General features: G+C 38.0%; 1 protein-coding gene and 1 long non-coding RNA gene across 3 annotated transcripts; one reads left to right on the plus strand and one right to left on the minus strand.

Moving 5' to 3' along the window:
- Window positions 1-455: 455 nt before the first annotated feature.
- Window positions 456-15,152, plus strand: LOC140940696 (translation initiation factor eIF2B subunit delta-like). 2 transcript variants are annotated; one of them, XM_073389671.1, is made up of 14 exons: window positions 456-534; window positions 625-680; window positions 2,963-3,175; window positions 4,744-4,813; window positions 5,797-5,882; window positions 7,034-7,125; window positions 8,876-8,993; window positions 10,091-10,167; window positions 10,417-10,519; window positions 10,779-10,909; window positions 11,016-11,107; window positions 11,390-11,475; window positions 13,615-13,795; window positions 14,362-15,152. In XM_073389671.1, exons 1-14 carry the CDS (start codon window positions 492-494, stop codon window positions 14,565-14,567), a joined length of 1,554 nt encoding a protein of 517 aa, XP_073245772.1. In that variant the 5' UTR covers window positions 456-491; the 3' UTR covers window positions 14,568-15,152. The 2 variants fall into 2 exon arrangements, with proteins under 2 accessions (XP_073245772.1, XP_073245771.1); XM_073389670.1 differs by having other exon boundaries at window positions 477-534; window positions 625-686.
- On the minus strand, window positions 3,042-17,477 carry LOC140940700 (uncharacterized). The gene is made up of 3 exons (XR_012166364.1): window positions 17,342-17,477; window positions 4,421-4,496; window positions 3,042-3,155 (listed from the first exon to the last, which is right to left on the minus strand). It is a non-coding gene; the product is annotated as an uncharacterized lncRNA (long non-coding RNA).
- Window positions 17,478-17,632: the final 155 nt, after the last annotated feature.

A 17,632-nucleotide genomic window follows, 5' to 3' on the forward strand; every position in this document is an offset into this window, starting at 1 on the left:
TGGCGAGAAAAAATAACACCTGGTTATCTTCTGTCTTGTTGTCTTCCCCTAGCGACTCACTCATTTCCAAAAGGTTGCTTTGGTCTGGTGCCCTCACAGGGGGCCCAGAATCACAACAGCCCACTGAAAGCCAATGACAAGGATGTATTTTTCTTAATAGTTGAGAAACCAAAACATTAAAACTTGCTAAAATGGCGTTTATAGGGCAGGAAACAGTAAGAAAACAACAAAGACACAACTTTTTATGAGTTATGTATACTTTAATAGCTGTTTTTGTACATTTTAACCATTTTATCGATCGTAATATAAATTTCCATACCAATCCTTGTAATATGGCTTTCATTAGGCTGTTGTGATACTTGTTGCCCTGTGGTGCCCTCTGCGAAGAAAACACGGCGGAGGGGACTGGACGAGGCAAAATTGACATCTTTTCGCTGGTCAGCGGATCGGTACACTATAGGAATCATATATGAAGGACCTACCAACACAAAATGGCGGAGTCTTTGAGTTCGAACTCGATGAAAGGGAAACGAGGTATTTTCTTCTTTTTTCAGAAATCTGGTGGTTCGATGTTATGCAGTTGTTTATTTTTTTTATCTCACAATATTTCTTCTTCTGATTTAGAGGAGAGGGATGAAAACCAAGAAATCGAAAAGGCGAAAGTCTCCGGTGGACGAAGTGTAAGTGGAAGTTTTATATGACTTATATAAATAATCTTAGCTAATACCACTGAAAAAGTTATTGTCGGTGGCTCGACCCAGCGGGGAAAACGGGCCCACCTTTTAAGATTTTCCACTTTTTCTGGGAATTTTCCGGTGGACCCAGTGGGACGAACCGACGAAACGTGTTCCATTTACCGCCGAACCGAAAATTTTGACTAAATGGAAAGCGCCCTCGGATTTCAAGTGACAGGGATGATTAAAGGATTTTTTAGGGTTTGAAATTGTTGTTTTCGGGATTTTTTGGATAGGAAAATTCTCGGGGTATCCAATTGATGGAAATCGATGATCGGAAAACCGATTGATTAATTAATATCAATCGATAAAATTAGTTAATCGGTATCGGTCAATTGATGATCAGTCAATAACCACACAGAAAGTGTTCATCGATTGCTATCGATTGGCACAGCAACCTTTGAACAATGTCACGCACACTACCTGTCTGACCATCCGCCATTTTTAGGAAGCCCTGGGGACGAAATACGCCACTTCCACATTCCCCATAATGTACCTTATTTGCCCCCCAAATTTTACATGAGCATTGTTTTCAATTTCTCTTGGAACAGCTGTAATACCCAGGAGAAATGGAAAACAAAGGTTATGCAAAATTTTGGGGGGCAAATAAGGTGCATTATGGGAATTGTGGATGTGGCATATTGGTAAAACCTTTGTGACCCACAATCTTCTCAACACAAAGAATATACCCTGTTGCACGTATACTCGAATTGCCCACTTGCCCATCATTGTCTTTACATGTCATTATGTCTACGCAAGAAGTCTAGGAAGAGGCTTTACTGAACATAAGGTGCATCATCAAACAGAGGTTCTTCTTCTTTCCTCTCTTGTGCAGAGGTTACTAGCACTACACAGTGCATGGAGCATTCTAAACTTTAACTGAGAACAGGAACAAACTTTTGAGTTGTCAAAGGAAAATGGATACCTGTGGACGGGGCATTGAAGAGAAAGAAGAGAGTATCATTTTCCTGTTAACGTTCAAAGCATTAGAATGAAATGTGTTTACAATTACTGCATACAAAGATATGAAATTTATGCGCTGATTCAGTCAATCTGCAACCGATCATTACCAATCAATACCAATTTATCTATCGATTGTTATTGAAAATCAATACCAATCAATATTACCACAAGCATCTTTGCCATCGATGGGTCATCGATTATCAGTAGCAATCGATTAATTGATATCGATTGGTATTGATTGATATTGATTGTCATCAATTATCCTTTCATCTATTGGATACCCCCAGGAAAATTGTGGCAAGTATTTTTTTGGGCAGCTTGATTTAAGTAGGGAACAAGGAGAGGGGCTGACTAACGAGACTCTCTCCTTAGTAAGCCTTCATTTAATCGGAAAAGTGGCGGGGGGTGAAGTGGGGGAAAGATGGTCCCAGCCCTCTGCCGCTTAACTGCTTGGTCATCATTGTCAATCCATTTTCACACATGGATTACTCATTTACCTCCCAACCGAACATTCTTAGGGCCTTGTCATGTGAAAAAGCCCTAAGATGAGAACATTTCTGTGGGAGGCTAATTAACTGGGTTGGCCAAAGGCTGGCCCAGTTTATAAAATACCTTTGATCTTCTTTCTGGGGGTGTATTCCTGGTAATTTGTGGTGGGGTTGTGCATTCCACGCTCCAAATCCTGACCCTAGACCTTATTTCAGATCAATAACTATAAGGCAAATGTAAGGGAGTACCCTCCTCCCCCCAGCCACCCCCGGGATTTCAGATCAATAATATTCCTATAAGGCAAATATAATGGAGTATCCCCTGGGGATTTTCATTGTCATGGTGATAAACATTATCAATTATTAACTTATTAACGAGCATGTTAAGCAAAGGCAGCCATTAAAATAATGAAGATGTGTTTGAAGTTAGTGTACTATGCTTCCAAAAGGGTACAATGTTCAAATGAGATTATGTTTCACTCTCACATGAGATTCGGCGACAAAGTGATGTGGTGGCCTGAGTGTGTACAGCCACCCCCTCTTCTCAGAAAAAATCACACCTTGGCAGCCCAGTTATAATCACCTTTTGGTGATTCTTGTAATACATAAACTGAACTATACCCTAAAATCACTTGTTCGTGATTGGAATTAATGTCATGTCACGATAATGTCAAAATAACATTGTTTCAGCTCTAACATGAATTTCCGCATTTTCTTTGGAAATGTTCTATGTAAGCATTGTTTTTGTTGCATTTGTTATTTCTTCCCTATTAATAGGCCCAACCCGAAAAAGGTAAGGGATCCAAACATAAACAAAGTAACAAAAAACAGAAGCAGAAGCCACAATCAACATTACCTCAACAAAAGGCTGAGCCACCAATTGATGGGAAAAAAGATGACAGGCCACTGGCTGTTGGTGGGGCTGATGCCACAGGTGAACTGCCACAAAAAACCAAAGCAGAGCTCAAAGCTGAAAGGAGAGTTAAACAGGTTTGCAAATTCTTTTTAAAATTATAAGCTCTACACAGTGTTGATTTAGGATTTCCAGCTAGGGGTGCAATGTGTTCCAGTCAATAATTTTTAGAGAGAAATTTTGTTTTTTGGGGCGGTCACGAACTAGTGTTGAAGTCCTGTAGTTTGCGCAGCCAACGGTAAAAGGGTTTTGTTTCTTTGATTTTTGGCAAAGCAAGCAGAGTATACCCTGTGGTTGATAAAACTTCAGCCATTTGTACTTCTCTAGCCAGCTCTGTTGAAAGTTTCATTTTGGCAACTTCGATGCCGTGGACGTTTCTGCAGTTTCTTCTTTGTGTTGTTGCCCAAAAAATGCTGAAAGCCTTCTTTGTTTTGAGACCACTTTGCATTCACATACATCAAGAGAGGGGCTCTCAATTAAGCACATGGATCTATAAAATCTACCTTCTGATTTTGCACGAGGAAAAATTATGTTTCCTTGTTTCTTTTTTTTTTTTGAAACACAATTTTGAAGTGCGCCAAAATGACCCAGAACAGGCACTTGAAGGGGGCATCTTTATTATGCTCAGGTTCTAAGTTCAGGTTATTACTCCAGCACATTATTAACTTGTTTTTGTGATATACAGTGGAACCTCTCCTTTTGGACACTACTGTACAAGGGATGGCACCTCCATTCCGGAGACAAAATTTGGTCCTGGAAAAATGTTCACATAATGTTTGTTACGTCTATTAAAAGGTCACCTCTATTCAGGAAAAAGGGACACTTTTTCTTGGTCCTGAAACCCGAGTTTAACGTCCATTCAGGAGACACTTTATGACTCAAAAAGTGACTGACCACAAAAATTATAGATTTATAAGTTAAAGTCTTCACTAGTCACAATGCTAACAGCTTTCAAAACACAAACTATTTCACTTACATCAATGTACTACACTTGTGGGAATTCAACACGCAGCATCAGTTGACCTGCACCGTTCTATACCTCTTTTTTTTGGTCCCTTTTAATCTGCAGTTCCATTGTTTTTAGAGAAAGGGGCATTGTTATGTCACAATCCCTATTGTCTTCACAGCCAATCACAAACAGTATTTCAAATTGGTGCAGATTGCCCCCACAATATTGTAGAAACAAGTTAATCATGGTTTTTTTTATACATTATCTAGCTGTTTCAAATAATCACTGCAGCAGATTCTGAGTCAGAATAATTAAAGAAAAATATTTGTTGGTTAACAAACCACTGCCCAAACTTCATTCAGGGGACACTTGCCTTGGTCCTGAGGGTGTCCCCTACTGAATAGAGTTTCCACTGTATTCACTCTTGTAATGACTCCTCCCTTGATCCTCTGAAACAAAAACATGGCACATTCTAATAGTGTAGGTTGCATAAAAAAGTGTATATTTATAATTAATGCACAATATAACATGATCTAAACTCCTGGAGTACACTGTAAACATTCATTTTCATTTAACATTTGTCGACCTAGGTGAAATCAAAGTTGAGCCTGAAATCAGAGACCATAACATATATACTGTAGGACTGAAAATCAAGTATTATGTATTTATTAGAGCTTATTTTTTGTGTCAAAAAAGGAAGCACAACGAGCTGCAAAAGCTCAGAAGCAGGCTGATGCAGGAATTAAGCACAAATCCAGCAGTGAAGGTATGGTTCCACGGTTAGTTTGTCAACATGGAAGAAGTGTGGTGGTGAATTGTGGTGCACTAGTTGGCCACCTGACTAATCTTGATGATATTAGAGAAGAAAGAGTTACTTAATCCTTTCATAATGATATAATAGACAACAATTCAATTTACAGGATAGGAAAAAAACTTTCTAAACACAATCTTTCAATTCCTTTGCAGAATCTTTATCATTGATGGGTGTTTTGTCATATGATTGATACCATTAATCACGTGACAGAACGTCCTGATAGATTGCGGGGAGCTCATAACTAGCATCCCCCTTCAATGTTGGATCCTGATAAAATATTTTGGTGGCCTCACTAACTCTTCTCTTGAACGCGTCCACTTCTGTCATGAGGATCAAAGAGGAAGACATATCCAAGGTGTGGCCTTACCACTTTAGATGATCTCCTACTGCCATTGTTGATGCTCTTGTTATCGCAACATGTTCCATGAATCTCACTCTAAGAGGTCTAGCTCTCTCACCAATGCAGAAGTCGTCACAACCCTCGCACTGAATTTCATACCCCATCCAATGCTGCCTGATGGTGTTGACAGGCTTGTGGAATGGGCCAACTCCTTGTTTTTTGAAAACTTTCGTGAACTTTTTTTGCCGGGCTCCAACATTGAATAGGGATGCTGGTTACAAACTCCCTGTGATCTATCAGGACAATTTGTCTTGAGATCCCCAATATAAATCAGGTGACAAAATGCCCAAATCCATCATTTGATAAAGATTTGCAATGGAATCGAAAGCTGGTGCTTAAATTTTTTTTTGCTATGCTGTTAATTGAATCATCATTTATTAAATCTTGATGATGTCATTGGCTATGCAATTGAGATACCACTTGATCCCACCAGTTTTGGCGTCAAAACACCTTGTCATATTCACTTTTCACCTTTAGTGCCCAATCAAACTCTGAGCTCAACTTTAACGTTGAATTTTGCCTTTATTTTATGTAGGCCATCGTGTTCAAGTTGCACATGATCTTCAAGCGGATGATGAGAAAGTTCAAAAGAAGGTTGCTAAGAAATTAGCAAGGCAACAGGTGAGAACGATAAAGATAAGACATTGTCAACAGTAATCATGTTACACTGTGGTTTGCATATAATGGAATACCCTGTGAAGAGAGGTTTCTTTATGGCATGGGCTTAATCATGAACAAAGTTCTTAGCATCGCTGAAATTTGCGTAGTCATCCCATTACAGAGACTCGAAATTGTTAAGAACCTGTTTTTGTTTAAAATCTTGCATACAGAGTCCAATAAAATACTGGTCCCAGGTGGTCAAGTCTAGTGGGATGTTAGATTATATCAACTTCAATAAGTTAATTGGAGCTGGTGTCTTTTCCATAAAATTGTTGGCCATGCATGGGCCTGACAATTTTGAGCAAGCCTAATTTCCTCTGATCAGTCTTTGTGGCCATGAACATCTCATGAGAGAGATGCCTGGATTTTGGCCCATAAAATACTGTCCACACTGATAATGTAAACCTATTTAGAAGTGGTGGTGTCATTTGTTGATGGATTATGATCAAAGTACTATTTCAGCTTTTCTTTATTTAATTATATTATGTGATTCTATTTATTTGATCATTTTTTTTATTTACCTTGGCGCGACGGGCAGCCTTTGCCAAGTATACATACAGAAATAAAAATAGCTATTATTTACAAATGACAGATGAAAATTAATAAGATAACAAAGATCAAAAGTACAATGTGCAGAGTCTAGAGTGTACAAAGTCTAACAAGGAAAACTGATTTCCTCTCACTGGATATTTGCTTTTCAGGACGTAGTTCAGTTAAGCCTGCACCAAATTGGCAGCAAGACTCCAAAGTTTTATGATAATGATCAAGGAGAATCAAACACAAGATCAAAATAATTATGTACACCATAACTTCTGCTACTACTAAATCTGAATGCCATTAGTATAGAATTTTTGAGACCAAAACTCAGATTTCTCTCAAGTGTAAAACACCTCCAGCTGCAAGAAGGGATGATAGTTTTTATGTGTATTCACAGGCTATAATAATACTTTTACCAGCCATTGATATCACTTGCTTATATCCTAAATTGTACTAGAGCAGATCATCAAACTTGAGATATATCGAGTCATTGTCGGTGATTATCTACTTTATCAACTAAGTTGATAAAACTAAAGGCATTAAAAATTTTGTTCACACTTTTGTTTTGCCTGTAGGTTCCCCAACGCACTACAACTCAAAAGAAAGTTGGTTTGTTTTCCCATCTTCATCAATATGAAAAGGATTTGTCCTTAACACAAGGAATAAGGTAAGATATAAAAGTGAGTTGCTGATGACAGTAATAACTTAGCTTTTAGTTTCTTAAAGACAAGTCTGTTAATCTCGTACCCAGATCTCCTGTTGACAAAGTCAAAGGCAAGATTTTTGATTGGCGCAATTGTCAGCAAACATGATGTAACTGCTTTCTCCCACGTGCCCTATGGCACGTGCAATTCATTCTTTGCGAAGTCTTCAGTTTTGTTCAATGAAACATTTTTCTGAAGACGTTTTCTGTCTCATAACTTGTAAAACCATTTTTATCTTACCTTTAAAGACTTTTTACAGCTCTCTCTCAGTATCAATACAAGGAGTTTTAAAAAGGGTAAAAAAAATTCTTGCATAGAATTTGATGCGTACTGGTTTGAGCTTTTATAGCGTGCTATGATAATTTAATTTGAACTAACTGTCTTGTTGAATTTGATGTTACAAAGAACAATGATGACTGATCTCTGTGCAATATTCAGGGTATGAAAAAGGTGCCTGCTAGCATAGCTTAAGCAAGGAAAAGTAGTTGTTGTAAGACACAGAATTGCCCAATGGAGAGTGGCTTGTAGCTTGTACACTGTAGAGTTGTTTATTAGGCCTGGGCACTGGTGGATCTTGCTCATAAAAAATGCCAAGTAGAATGTCATCATCTGAAAAAACTCAGTTGTGTTTACACTGGCCTAATTTTGTGCCCAGATCTTGCGCTTGTCCCTTTTTGGGTTGAACTTGGACTTCACTTTCACCTGACTGTAGAGAAGTGGGTATAGGTTAACTTGGGCTGAGAAACCTCTACCTTAAATTAATCATAAAGTCAGATCCACTGAATGTCTCAAGCTATTAGTTGCCTGTATTGACAACAATCTTTGTTTTGATGAACATATAAGTAGTATCTCTTAGAAGAGATATGCGTTCTCATGAGGCTTAGTTACTTTATACCGACACAAACTAAGTTATAGTTATATAAGGCAGCTGTTCTCCCATATTTAACCTACTGTCATCTTATATGGCATTTTTGCCGTGCTAGCGATTCTAGATGACTACAGCATATCCAGGAAAGAGCACGTAGGGCTATATATTGTGATAAACATTCGTCCTATGGTCAATTACTATCTATGGCCGGGCTATCTACTCTGCACAACCGGCGAATACAGGACATAGCTGTTCTAATGTATAAAGTTAAAAATAACATGTGCCCAAAATACATTGGCAGTGTCTTTGAACAGCCTGCAATTAAGTATAAACTGCACAATCATGACTTCACTATACCCAGAGTCAACACAGTCTCCTTTGGAAAGGACTTGGTCAGGTATATGGGCCCAAAGGTATGGAGCTCTGTTCCTAGTAACGTGAAAAAAGCGTCCACATTGTCCTCCTTCAAGTATAACATCAGAAAAGTGGATCTTAGTATGCTATTAGATGACAATAACTGCTCTAACTGCTCTTTTTTTATTCCTTATTTTTTATAAGATAATGGATACATTTGTACATATTGTATCTAGTTCTCCCAAATGTCTTATTTGCTTATACTGTACATAGTTTTTCTTAATAATAATGTATTATTAATTAATTAATTAATTGATTTATTCTTTTTTAACTTATTTTAGTGTCCCCACTTAGTGGTTATACACCGCTATTACAGTTTTGACACTTTAATAAAGGCATCATCATTATCATCATTGTATGACAGATGTCTAAGTGATACCTGAAACGTATTGAAATTTAATTTGATTTGTTCATTTCTTGTTTGATTGAAGTTTGGGTAGTGCCAGTAACATCCATCCAGCTATAATCACTCTAGGAGTGCAGTATGCCAAAGGCATCATTTGTGGGTCAAATGCAAGATGTGTGGCTCTTTTGCTGGCCTTCAAAAAGGTTGGGTGTCACTTTGTGTGAATTTTATAAAATAATTAAATGAGACAAGCAGATGTGCATTGATAAACCTATTAACAGTAGACTGCAAGACTGATGTCTGTATTGATTATTTCTTACTGTTTGTGGTCCAAGAATCCCAAACCTAATTTGCAGAACAGCTCAGTAGCTGTTCCATTTTGTCTGACACAGCCTTTTAACCTACTGTACAAAAAAATAATGTTGTCTTCTCCTTAGCCTTCTCTGATTTTTTCTGAGATTAGGGGGCAGTGGCTCTACACAGGCTACTTCTCCTATAAGAAGTTGAATATTTTGACCTTTAACGGTTGCATCATGGCAACAGGTAACATAGTGCCTTAAAAATAATCAGTTCAGGTTTAGTGGTATACTCTGCTTTTAGCAAGAAGACTTAAAATTTATTTGTAACCTTTTGCAAAGTTCTGTACAGCCCCTGAAATGATCCCCAACCCTAAAATGATCCCTAAATTGGTCCCCAAGTGATCCCCAATTACTTTTTGGAATGGAATGGTATCCTAGGACTGTGGATTCAGCAAAATGCATAACATTAATACAACAAAAGTAGTTTGAGTTTGATCATCCAGGTGAACGTAGTCGTGAATAGGACTGTTGTTGTTGTCAATGACTGACGTTTCGACAACCTGTGTGGTAGTCATCTTTAGAGTCAAAGTGAGTTGTATCACATCAGTTGATGACGTGATATAACCAGTAAGTTAAATGTTTTTCTAACTAGTTGAAATAGAGTGTGGTACGTAAAATTTGTTACTAGTGATGTACCGGTCAGTTTTAACATAATACATGGACATCACTGAATCAAAGCATAAAATGTTACTTTCCTAATATATTGGACAAGTGTAAAAAAGAAACCCGAGTCCACTTAGTGTTTGTAATATTTCTAAAACACTACCATAATGATTGCCTCCAGGGGAGGGGGAATGACTCTATGATGTACACTTTATGTAGTTAATAGAGAGGTGGAAAACCTACTAAAGTGGTGTTGAATTTTAAAAGGATGTATTATTAAGGGATCATTTGGGGGTTGGAATCATTTCAGGGGCTGTAAAATTCACTTCTCTCCACAGTTAATAGCCGATTATGTCACTCCAACTCAAAAGGAGCTGTGCAGGGATTTGGATGCTAAGATTAAGCCAAATATAAGGTATTGAATATTTCATAAATTATTGTGGCTTGCACAATAAATAATACTGGTAATACCGATTTTTGACAACGTTGCAGTTGCATTCTATTATAATCTGATGGTGTAATTTGTAACAAAACATTGCTCATTTAAGGAACCATTTCCAAACTACACCTCCCCGATAAAAAATGTTGTATAATTATATACATTTACAATGTCATGCTCTTTTTGTCATTGTTGTTGATATTGTTGTGACACTGTATTTTGCAGTTTCTTGACACAGTGTCGTCCTCTGTCTGTTAGTATGGGTAATGCCATCAAATATCTCAAGCTTCAGATTACCCATTCACCTCCTGACATGCCAGAAGAACAGGTATTCTGCAGAAACCTTTACACAACATAAGATCACTGACTGAGGAACCATGGGTAACATAACACATTGTACACAGCAACCTGCTGTTAACCTGCTTTGCATATCTTTTTGTTGATGATGTAATTGTGAACTGTCACCTTGTAAGCAGCGATTACTTAAAAGTAATGTTTGCAGCATTGTCCTTTGATTTCATGTTTATATATACCATTTAATACTAAGGATTTGAGAAAGATAATTGTTTTATAACAATTATTTTCAGGCAAAGGGCAATCTCATCAAGAGCATCGATAAATTTATCCAGGAAAGAATCATTTTAGCTGGAGTCGCTATCTCTGAGACATATGCAAGAACCAAGATTAATGATGGGGATGTTATACTAACTTATGCCTGGTGAGTCTAGTTAACTCTGTACTAAATCATCTACAAGTGTTCGTTTTCAGGGTAAGCTTCACATATTATTTGGTTCACTGCTAACTTGTTATCTTTTGGCCTTAAGTTCTTCGTTAGTGTTAAAAGTTTTAAAAGACGCTCACAGTGCTGGAAAAAACTTCAGAGTAGTTGTTGTTGACTCAAGACCAAAGTTTGAAGGTAAGGTTAAAATTGTATGTAGTAAACTTATCACTGTGAAAAGAAATAGTGCAGCACACTTTTTGTATTTTATTTGTTAAGTTCAGTTTCGCATTTTTTAAATGTTATTTTTCTAATTTACCGTTTTTCCCCCACTCATTCAGATATTTTCTCTTCCTTACTATTGCTCTTAAGTTTTGTATGAAGTAGTTAACTTCTCATTTGGATTTGACTTGACAGTATGACCTTTTTTTTTTTACAGCAAAACAGACAACATTAACAAGCTATTTTTCCTTTTTCTAGGTCGGGAATGCCTAAGAAGACTGGTGAAACATGGGATCAGATGTTCATATGTCTTAATAAGTGCCTTGTCGTATGTCATTAAAGAGGTATGTAATGATATGCAAGGGAATGTATGTACAGAAGAAGAGGAGAGGTTCAGTTAGCCATGGTGTTCAAGTGTAATAATGTTTGAAGGTTGCAACTGAAAGATAAAGAAAATGATTTAGTGAGCCTAAATTAGAACAGCAACTACCAACAAATTTTATGTCATGTCTTCTCGTCTTGAACAACTAAAGAATTCATTTTCCTGATTTGGAGTGCAGCTATGGAATGCTTTACCTGAAAATATTAAAATGTCTGCCAGTAGAAACTTATTCAAGAAACAAATACATGAAACACATATTAATATTTTTCAACAAGAGAATTTGTACCTTACAACCATCTTCAATTCTTGAAATAATTAAAAACTTGTTAAACTGTAGCAATCCTGTAACTATGACCAGTATAGTGAAATCTCTTTCTTTCTCTCTTTCCTCTGTGTATTAATTTTGTTTTATAATTTGCTATTTTTAAGTTGATTTAAATGTTCTTAAAACATAGCCAGTCTTAACATCTTAATATGCTTACAGTTTTGATGACTGTCAGTCATCTTTATCAAAACTTCAAAAACATTATAAGTGTCAGAAGCCTTAAATAGGCTTCTGGAGGTGTTGATTATTGTGATAAACGCGCAAAGTCACTCTGTAGACACCCCTTCCCCGCCTGGTTTGGGGGTGGAGATCACTTGTGTCCATATGGGAGAAAGCTGATAGGCTCCCTCGTCCCTATTCATAGTAGGAGTGTTCGATCTAATACATATGCTTTCCTTGATCCATCGCTTAAACTTGTCGCTTTCCTGCTCAAGTATTTCACTTGCTTCCCAATTCATAATATGATTGTTCTGACAGACGTGGTCTGTTATAGCTGATTTATGGTGTTCATTGGTAGAAACTCTGCGGGTGGATCTTGTGAAATTTCTGTCAGAGATCTTTTCTGCTTCCTTTCTGTGTTCTGTGATCCTGGTTCTCAGCTGTCTCCCTGTTTCATCAATATATACCTTTTCGCATTGGCTGCATGGAATTTTGTACACCACTCCAGCCTTTTTTTGCTTCTCAACTTTGTCCTTCGGGTGAACTAAAACCTGTCTGAGGGTGGTTTGAGGTTTAACCATTGGGGCTACCTTGTGTTTAGTGAATATACGTTGTATTTTCTCCGTGAATAAGTGGACATATGGGACTGTCACCACTCCTCTTTATTTTTCTTGTGCTTTATCTTTCTTGGATTTATCTTTTCTATAGCTTTCTTTCTGTTCATTTGCTCTTTGACCTTCTTTATCGCCCAATCCGGGTAACCACATGTATGGAGGGCTGTGATCTCCACCCCCAAACCAGGGGTGGAGGGGGCGTCTACAGACTGACTTTGCGCGTTTATTGCAATAATTAACACCTTCAGAATCCTATTAAGGCTTCTGACACTTAATTTTTTTCAAGTTTTGATAAAGATGACTGACAGTCATCGAAACTGTCGTTAAGACGTTAAGACTGGCTATGTTTTAAGAACATTTAAATCAACTTATTAACTTCACTAGCCTGATGAATTTCTTCAAGAATTTGCCATTTTTATTTGCCATTTTTCATTGCTGTTGTCATTACTTTAATTAACTATTTATTGTAATCTTAACTGCTGCTTATTTGAAATCCTTGTAAGTAAATATGTATAGTGCAAAAAACCCTAGTTGTAATAAGCCTAACTTAATCATACCTACCCGCCTCGACTAGGTTTAACTATTTGCGGGTAGGTACTATTCAAATTCTAAATATCTGTTTTGTAATAAATTGTGTTGTTGTTGGTTCTATTAAGTCACATAAAGTATTAATCATTGCCAATTCAAGTGGTGTAACTTGAGCAGGTTCAGTTTTGTGTAACCCTTGATTTTAGTGACCTGTAAATTTAAGAAGTCAAATCGAAATCCAGGGGAACTACATAATGGCATATTTAGCCTACTGCATTCCAACACTGTAACCCTCTGTTGTTGCTAAAAAGCAACTACTGTATGTAGGGATAAGATTAGTGTGACAAGTATTCACATGAAGCACACTCAGCTAATTTGGTTTTGAGATTCATACTCGTACTCAATCTTTCACTTGTAGTCTAAAGGTCCCTATTGACTTGTGACTTGACATGTGCACCAATGCTCCCTTCTACAGGTATCTAAAGTTTTCCTTGGTGCCCATGCCTTGCTTGCCAATGGCTATGTCAAGTCACGTGTGGGTTCCTCTATGGTTGCTATGATGGCGCAGGCATTTAACGTACCAGTGCTTGTTTGTTGTGAAACGTACAAGTTCTGTGACAGAGTACAGACAGATTCATTTGTTTCCAATGAACTGAGTAAGTTGCCCTTAAAACAGATATTTCTTTTATAAAAAAGGTAAATATTTGTGGAATAGAACATGGACATGAACATGGAGAGAAAAATGGACGAAAATAGTTAATTAGTGAATTAAACCATCTGTATTTTGCCAAACTTGCTTCTTGCCACTCAACTTCATATTAACATCTACTACTATTCTCAAACCACCTCAATCTGCTTTTTCAAAACGAGTTCTGGTCCCAGTTGTTCAAAAGGTGGATAGTGCTAACTGCCGAATAAATCTCTATCCACTGGATAGCGCAATTGGTTTTCCTAATCCTTATCCACTTGATAGTGCTATCCAGCATTTGAACAACGCGGGCCTGGTGCTTATCCTTACTTTTTTAGGAAAACTTTTTATTCACAGTCACACATTAAGAACCTCGCCTTGGCCTCGCTTTGATGAAGAAGCTTTTATTTAAACATGGGTTCTTCATATATTTTCTAAACAGTCAAGCAAAATGAACCTACATATATATATTTTTGTAGAATATGCAAAGTAACTCTTTCCATGTGTAGTTGTTAATTATCAATGTTATTGTAGGTGATCCAGACGATCTAGTACCGCTGGCCAGAGAAAGCGCAGATGTTCTATCTCAATGGAGAGACGTCAATTCACTACATTTATTGAACTTAGTTTATGACGTTACTCCACCTCATTTTGTATCCATGGTGATCACTGAAGTAGGAATGATCCCGTGCACATCTGTTCCAGTTGTGCTCAGAGTCCAGAATCCAGACACACAATAGTTTTAAAAATGGCAGAGACAGATAGTGAGGGTTGTTCAATACTCCGGCAAATGTATGCATTGCATTGTATTGTATTGTCGTCACATTACAATACTCTACAAAAGCATAACAATAAAGAACGAAGCAAAACAATGAGAAATGTAACAAAGCCATGCATAAATTTGTCGGATTTAACAATCAATTCTTAAATAAAGAATCTTAAAATGAGCCGCATTTATTCATGATTCTATAGTTTTGCACACTCTATAGTGGATAGCTCTGTGCTGGCACTGAAACCAGAATGAATATGGTTTCTGTTTACACATAAGAACGGTGATTTCGGTGCAATTTTTGTACTGGAGCGAAGCTGTGCGGCGCCGATCTAAAAAACGTGGAGCATCACGTATTAGATAGGTTTTGTGTTACATTTTGGTGCAGTGTGAACAGGTTTTAGGAGCGTGGTGGAGGTGAATATGTAGGAAGTAAATATTGGGACCCTCTTGGCTAAGCGCTCTGGAATGATGTTCAACAGATGTGAACGAACTGTTCCAATTCCAGGCCGTTGTTGTTCATACTATCATAAAGCTACACAGTATGGATGGTGTACTAGTCCTCTACTAACTATGACTAGACATAGCCCATACTGCCATTTGCTAGGGTTGCGGGGAATGCTGCCCGAAACGGATCTTGTTTTGACGCGACCTTAGTGTCTTAGAAACAGCTAAAGTCTGAGGCTGGTATTACCCAACAAAGTAATGAGATTCTAACACAAGTGTCCTTCTTATACTACCTGTGAATGCTTGCAGTAAAGTGGCAAAGTGTAAATGGCGCTGTTTTAGACAATCGGAGCATGCGCGAGCGCTGTTAACTCGGGCAACTTTTTTCTATAAAACGATCGCATATGTCGACTCGGCTGGGAGAGTGACCTTTCTTTCCGGGACAACGTTTCTCCACATATAAGCGGGCCCTAACTCTCAAAACAAATCAATTAACATACAGTGTGTAAATATCGATTAGTGGACAGCACGTATCACCTTAGCAAAATTTACATCGCCTTGGTCATTCCAAAAATAACGAGGAGAGTACCCATTGAAAAAGGTTTAAAGGCTTGTTTATAGCGGAGTTCTCGCGCGCGAAGCGCGCTCAGCGGAACACCATGACTAAGAAAATGTGGAAAACTACCTATCCGAGAAAATTGGGTGATCACGTGACCGTACGCCCGCCCGACAGTCCGTACCCACGACAGGCATACCAATGTAAAATAAGTCAAACAACAGGTATGGTTTCAATTAGGTTTTTTCTGTTTTCACTCAAGAACTCTACACTCCCTTCCAAATTCAATAACCTCTTCCTAATAAACAGTCAAATCCATAATTATAATACTAGGAATGCCCACTAGACAGTTCTCAATTTATTTCCGAGGTCCAAAGTTTTATAATTCGCTGAATTCTACTACAACTGGTTAGTCCTCCTCCGCTTCTTTTAAAAGAAAGCTTAAAGAATTCCTTCTTAGTACGTATTAGCTTCAGTATGGCTCTAATAAATTAACATGTGAGTGTGTGTGTGTGTGAGTCCGCGGTCAAAGTTAGCCATCTTAAGCCCATATTGTAATTATTATGTCAAGAATAGATGATCCGTAAGTTGAGGAGACCTGACTCATTATAAGCCTCGCGGTTTCTTTTAGGTCTCCTCGTCATTTACTTTTTCTTTAATCTCATATTATTTCCATCTTGCGTTGTAAAATTTTATATATATGGCAAATAAAGAATGAATGAATTAATGTATGGCAACCGAAATGCAACGCGAGGTTATTTTGACGGGAAAGTCGACGGGAAATCGAATAGCCACCCGTGTCTTGTGAAGCAGAGACAACTAAAGAGTCAATAAAGACTAAAACGTTGTTGGAAGAACAACATGAAGAAATGCTAGCGGCCACCAATGCAAGGTGAAAATGAGCGGCAGTGAAAAAAAAAGTGAAATAGAACACGTACTTCATTTCCTCCATTGAACGTGTAACCAAGAAGTTTCTGGAGGTTTCACGTTGTAGTCGTGCACAACAATGGCAAAGAAATGTACAGAAAAAGTGTGCTACACGTGCAAAGTTTTCTTTTTGCTAATTAGACCTATTGTTGTTTTTCACCATTCTCGGGCGTTGCCTTCGCCGCTTAGCATTACACGATTTTAAATTTTGTTTGAACAAACTAAAAATATTATCAAGAGCTTCGCTTTTAGCCCTGGTTAAATTAGTGGAAAGTGCACTTAGCTTATCCATCTAGTTCACGGGCACTTCACTCAAATACTTAGAAACAAATAATTCAAATACAGCATAACAGGATTAAAAACCCAAACTGGCAGGAGGCAACCAGTTGGCTATTTACAAGCGTGGCCGAATTTTTAAACTCAGGGCTAGCGACGACAAATCCAGCAAGTGGCTAAAGTGGGACTCGAATTGGGACTGCCGGATTGCGGGAGTCGGACGCGCTGACCACTCGGCCACGCTGCCTCCTAGTGCGTGTTAGATTTTCGATAATTTCGTTCTTAATTCAAGAATGACTTAGGAGATGTTAGCGAAACTACTTAAGACGTAAGCGAACAGGACGTAGGCGAAACGACCGTAAGCCGCCTTTTATTTAAGCTTCCCGTCGACACTGCAGAATTGGAAACTGGTTTCCAAACTGTCTAAATATTTAAAATATTTGAAAATTAACTGTAAAGGATGATAAACAAAGCATAGCTACAAAAACTAGCGATAAAAAATAAGAAAAAGCCGGTAAAAATGCGCTGCAAATACTCACGTTTTTCCTCCAAACAGGTAAAATGTCTTCCTCGCGTTGAAACAGCGGCCGGCAAACGGAAAAAGGCGGGAAACCCTGGTCACCCTCTCTGCCGTCCACCGGTTTTCTAGTCACTGTCTGGTTGACCACTTTATCGCGGAGCGCGTCTGTTTGGAGCCGCTAACAATTCTTCAAATGTAGGCGACTTTTCCTGGAGTTAACTTGTTAAGGACTTTGAAAAGAGAATGGAAAATTCGTCGTCGTATGCTCACGTCGTCCATAAAACAGGAAGCTTAAGCAACTAGGACAACG

The sequence above is a fragment of the Porites lutea genome, chromosome 6 (genome assembly GCF_958299795.1).
Source record: "Porites lutea chromosome 6, jaPorLute2.1, whole genome shotgun sequence".
NCBI lineage: Eukaryota > Metazoa > Cnidaria > Anthozoa > Scleractinia > Poritidae > Porites > Porites lutea.

Excerpts from the sequence above, each read along its gene's own strand:
- LOC140940696 (XM_073389670.1), top strand. The coding sequence starts at position 492 with ATGGCGGAGTCTTTGAGTTCGAACTCGATGAAAGGGAAACGAG. Across the intron at positions 687-2,962 it reads CCGGTGGACGAAGTGTAAGT|GCCCAACCCGAAAAAGGTAA; the intron begins GGAAGTTTTATA and ends CCCTATTAATAG. Across the intron at positions 7,126-8,875 it reads TCCTTAACACAAGGAATAAG|TTTGGGTAGTGCCAGTAACA; the intron begins GTAAGATATAAA and ends GTTTGATTGAAG.